Below are 5,686 nucleotides of genomic sequence, written 5' to 3' on the forward strand. Positions count from 1 at the left end.
TGCCTGGAACCAGCCATTGCTCGGGGACCAGCAGCCGTCTCTGCCTGGGGCCCACTGTCTGCCGCCACGTGGCCCGCCACCACCACCGCTCGGGCCGCTGCTCTGGGACCAGCAGCCATTTCTGCCTGGGACTGGCTGTTCCCAGAGCCCGCTGCCTGCCATCACATGGCCTGCCACCACCATTTGGGACCTACAGCATTTCTGCTGCCTACTGCCGCTGGGTATCTTGCCTGCATTTTTTAAAAAAGAACAACAGGTGGCAGCTTACATTTTCAGAGATCTAGTCCGTTATCATGATGGTGCTGTGCAGGCACACATGGTGCTGGAGAGGAGCTGTTTCCTGTGGATTTGCAGGCAACAGGAAATAGACTGACACACTGGACAGTATCTTGAGCATAGGGAGACCTCAAAGCCTACCCCACAGTGATATGCTTCTTCCAGTAAGACCATACCTATGTCAACAAGGCCACACTTCCTAATTGTGCCACTCCCTTTAGGGGCCATTTTCTTTCAAACCACCACAGACCATTTCTTGAGAAAGTTCTACTCCATTCCAAAAGGCTTAAATTAGAATTTTAAAAATTTTTTTTGGATATTTCCATGTAAGTGTTCTGCCGATACCTCAGACACATATGTAGCCCACCCCAAACCTAGGTTGTCACACCCCTCTGCCCACTCTGCCAAGCTTCTGTCCATAGAGGCCTTTCTGATTCTCTTCTCCCCCTTACCTCCCACTATTCAGCAGACTCTGCCAGTATTTCGTCTTACATCCCTCCCATCCAGTTGCCACTTTTGGTTTGAACCCTTGTTAAAAGTGCCAAAATAGGCTGTTTATCTTCCCTGTCCTCTTCTCTCTTGTTTCTTCTCCTCTTTTTCTCTCCCTATTCTCCTTTTCTGGACCACCAGACATTCCATTCCTGATGCCATTTTTCTGTTCAAAACAAACAAAAGCAAAATAGTCTTTAAATGTAACCTCTTTTCCCATGTCCTTTAGACCCGCTCCCTCTCCAGCCTGACCTCTCACAGTATTCCCTGTTCCTGTTCATCTTGTAGCTTACTAGTCACTAGTTACTGCTTAACCAACATATGTCAGACCCTACCCCGCAGTTTTATAATTCCACTTCCACTTTTCTGACTCAGTTACCCATCTTTCTGTAAGACTTAACTAGAAAAATTGCAGCACCAAAACACCTCCCAAGAAGCCTTTTAGGTCTGTCCTCAATCCTAAAATTGAAACTACCAGCATAGGCTCATAATCTCTCCATTGCTGGTTTTTAAAATTTTTGACAAATATACATAATAGAAAAATAACCATTTTTGTAGGCAGATGTTTCCCTGACCCAACTGCCTGCTCCAACATAACCAAAATGGAAACCTAAGATTATTTATAAATGCTCGGCCCATAGCTCAGGTTTGTTACTAGCTAACTCTTACACTTAAATAACCCATATTTCTTATCTACACTCTTTCACATGGCTTGGTACCTTTTCTCAGTATGGCATGCCCATCTTGCTTCTCTGCATCTGCTGGTGACTCTTCTGACTCCGCCCTTCTTTCTCCCAGCATTCTCAATTTGGCTGTTTTGTCTATACTTTTTGTCTGGTTACTGGCCAGCCACCATTTTATTAAACCAATTTGAGTGACAAATAGTGTACAAAGGGAGTATCCCACAGCACATTTTAATAATTCTGAGTGTGCAACTCATTGGCATTAAGTATATTCACATTGTTGTGTAACCACCATGTGACCTGTACACTCATGCTTATAATTCTTTTTTATGGCTGGTGTTGTTACCTCTAGATTGTAAACAAAGACTTGGCCTCTGCTTGGGATCAGAGGAGTGGTGTACTTGTCTATTCATGTAGGTCCCAGATTCATCTCCCAGCACCTCAAAGTGATTTAGAATAAATGTGAAACTCAATGCTTTGTGTGCTAACCTTAAAATTAGTTTTAAATCCTTTTCCTTGTTTACAAGCATTTGATTAGCGTGGATGGACATGTATATTGATAGCTTTCTTTATGTGTCCTGAGAGCAGATTGCATATATCCAGTTTCCATCTTTAGATTTCTTCTCTAACTGGATTTTTTTTCCTGATTCTTTTAAAAGTTCTTAGCTTAGTTTCTTTTATCATGAGTTTTCCTTACCCTAAATCTAGCTTTTTGCTGTTAATATTTAGTCTATAAATATGCCAGCAAAATGGAGCAGATTTTCTCAAAGCACATACTACAACCTCAGCTGAAATAAGCTAACACTTGAGCTTGTTTACTGTGTTGTCAGAGTTGTATCTTGTGCTAAATTACTTCTCTTTACTGGAGGGTAAGCCCTGCTTGATGAACATAGTAAGCTGTGCTTTGACAGTAACACTGACTTCTCTACAGATCAATTTCAGAATTGTTTCTCTCTCCCAAGTGTTCTCTTCTCACCTCTCTTGTATAATCAGACTAGCATACACTCTTGAACACTGTAGAGTATGGAAGTCCTTTTGTGATCCTAATGCTCACATTTTGCAAATAAAGATCATGTTAATAATGCCCAAGGTTCTAGTCTGTAAGAGACAGAAGAGCTGTCACTCAAAGATAACTCTTGGTGCTGGGTCTATGAAAGGACTGTGTCTTCCCCTTCTGAGTGCTGAAGGATCCTGTGTTTATCATCTAAGACAGTGGTTCTCAACCTTCCTAATGCTGTGACCCATTAATGCAGTTCCTCATTTATGGTAACCCCAACCATAAAATTATTTCTTTGCTACTTCATAGTTGTAATTTTGTTATGGTTATGAGTCATAATGTAAATAAATATGCAGGGTCTCTGATATCCAACCCCTCCCACAGGTTGAGATCCACTGATCTAATCTAAGATTACCAAGAGTTAAAGAAAGATAACACTCAAAATGCATGTTTGTATTTTGTGTTGCCAGGGGGTGGAGCCAAGATCTCTGAGAACTGTTGAGAGAGGATGCTCACTTTGCCCGGTACAGGTACCTAGGAGGCTTTTGATGAATTCTAGTTATTGACTCAGCAAATTTAAGCTTTAAATGTCTTTCTCAGAGATAATGGTAATGTAAGGTTAGGGCCTATTTCACATGCAAGAAAGGGTGGAAGGCTTCTGGTTCTGTGTACATTTGCCTACCCACATTTTAGGAGCAAGGTGAACTTCTAGAGAAGTTATGTATGCCTCCCTCTTTCTCCACTCTTTATTCATCCTCCTAAAGCAAGATGTGAGAAAATCAAGTAGCAGGAATGACAAGGTAAAACACTTGTACAGAATGAGCCGTGGGCTTATGTAGGTGTGAAGTGGGCAAGGTGGTTGACTGTGGGCGCTTATTCTCTTTTCAGTTCTGTCTCCCATTAAGCACATTTTAAAAGGGTTTATTCTTTTATTTTTTTTTTCCTGATTGATGTAGCTGTGCCACTCTACATGGAGTCTTTTTCTCTTGCTACCTTCTTGATACGGGACTACAGCTAGCATTGTAGGAGTTGAATGTCCTACAGGAATGTCCTTCATAGCTTCAGGATAGTGTGGCCTCTTTCTTCAGTGCATCATTCTGTTTTAAATAGTAACATCTTTGTGCCTCATCTCTCACATGTGTAAGTGGGAAGAATAGTAATATCTGCATTTTACAGCTGCTAGAAACACTATGAATATACAAAAGAGAGCTGGTCTGATATTGTAAGCAACCGAAATAGCTGTTATTAGCTGATTTAGTAATGCTTTTCACAGCTGCTCCTCCTACCAATTAAATGTATTTCTCATATGTGTATGTATATATTTCATATATATTTGGAAACGTACATAAACCTTCCTTCTTAGTTTATGTAATTGAAGAGCCTTCTTTCAATTTCAGACAACTTTATGGAAACAAAATGTAAACCAGGACAAACTGGGCGACTAACTTCCTCAGTCTTTGGAGGGTGAAGTTCCTTCCCTTTGGCGAGTAAACTTGTTTTCCCATCACGTTGCAGGTGGTATGCAAGATTACAATTACGTGTGGGCCAACTGTTTTGAGATCACATTAGAATTATCTTGTTGCAAGTACCCACCTGCTTCTATGCTTCGACAAGAGTGGGAAAATAATCGAGAGTCTTTGATCACATTGATTGAAAAGGTAAAAATTGCTGCCTGGAAGGTTGGGATTTAGAAATAATGGGTTAAATAAGGGCAAAATTTGAATGCACAAGAATAACAATCCAAATAGCGTGTTCTTTATTTTATGTGTTTTAATATTGTAGATTATCTCTAGAAATTATTAGTATGTAATCTATAAGAGTACATTAGGAATCACCTTTTCTATCCCCATGTCCAACCCTAGCACTGTGCTACACAGAAGCTTCTTTTGCCAGTCTTAGAACACTTTTTTAAAAACATCATTCACTATATTTTATTCATCATTTGTATAACTTGCTACATTTATTGTCTATGAAAATCTAGACCATCTCAACACTTAGTTTCATTTGCTAAATTTCTTTCAGTTTGCAAAATATTCTCACATATTTTACATAATGATACTACATCCATATTAACAAACTTTCTAATTAAATGATGATTTCTGAACAAACATTTTTTGAAATGTTATAAATTTGAGGGTTGGGCTTAGTGTGTAAATTGTAGCAATACCAAAAGTACCCATAGATAAAATTAAGTATGTGAGTCTCTGATCTCCAGGAAAATTCATTTTTAAGTTGCAATCAGACATTCAAAGACCAAAGAAGAAATATGTCTCAGAATTAAGTATTTTTGAAGTATATTTAATCGAATGCTTTTAAAAAATAAAAAAGAAACTAATGTCGCATATGTAATGAGACAGTAGCTCAGATTGTACTGTTAGCAAAATGTTTCTTAATTCTACATGAATCAACACAGTCCAGGCAAAGCCACCCTGGAAGATAATTTATCTCCCTTTCCCCCGTTCGGCTTTCAAATCTGTTTTCCTCATATTCCGATTTTCAACTATCATTCTAAATATTATGATAATTACTGTTTTAGGATATTTGCTTGAAGCTAGCCTTGGGTTGTTATCCATTAGCATGATGATTCTAGGTGGAAGAAAAGGAAGAGAAACACAAAACAGATACTAAGAGAGGGAAAAACACTTTTTTAGTTTTGCTGTGGAATTGCCCTTTCCATTTTTATATTCACACCTGCACTCTGGCCTCCGCAAAACAACAGGTGCAAGCTCCAGATGGATCCTATCTCAGCTGCAGACAGACACATCTGCCACTGCTTACTTGAGTCTGAATTTGAAAGATGTCCAGCAGCAACCGGATTTGTGTCGTGGGGTGTCACTTAGAACACTTTTATAGATGGATATAATTGGCCAAATTTGTTCTGGGGGTTTGTGGGAAAGCTCAGTAGTAGAAGGAGTGTTTGGCACGAGTGAAGCTCTAAGTTCAATTCCTGGTACCAAGAAAACCCTATAAATTTGTACTATCAGCTTGACAATGCCATTTGTTCATATTTGCTAGAGACCCTTTATCACTCTATGAACTGTGGACATCAGTGTAATGTAATCATCAGAAAAGCTCATACAACTATTGACTATGCCAGAAATTATAGTTTGGAGAGAAAATTAGAAGCTTGGCTTCAAAAAGAGAAAACTTCATAAACACTCCAGGACTATGGAAATTTTTACAGTTTAAAATTTAAGAATTTAGCCGGGCGGTGGTGGCGCACGCCTTTAATCCCAGCACT

At 39.3% G+C, this 5,686-nt stretch overlaps 1 protein-coding gene across 1 annotated transcript in view; it reads left to right on the top strand.

Moving 5' to 3' along the window:
* The window catches only part of Cpd (carboxypeptidase D), an 85,717-nt gene that overhangs the window by 35,602 nt on the left and 44,429 nt on the right, over positions 1–5,686 (top strand). The window contains exon 3 of the mRNA XM_005349510.3: positions 3,961–4,103. Coding sequence (XP_005349567.1) covers positions 3,961–4,103 — 143 coding nt within the window. The remainder of the gene's footprint in view (positions 1–3,960; positions 4,104–5,686) is intronic.

The sequence above is a fragment of the Microtus ochrogaster genome, chromosome 7 (genome assembly GCF_000317375.1).
Source record: "Microtus ochrogaster isolate Prairie Vole_2 chromosome 7, MicOch1.0, whole genome shotgun sequence".
Taxonomy (NCBI): domain Eukaryota; kingdom Metazoa; phylum Chordata; class Mammalia; order Rodentia; family Cricetidae; genus Microtus; species Microtus ochrogaster.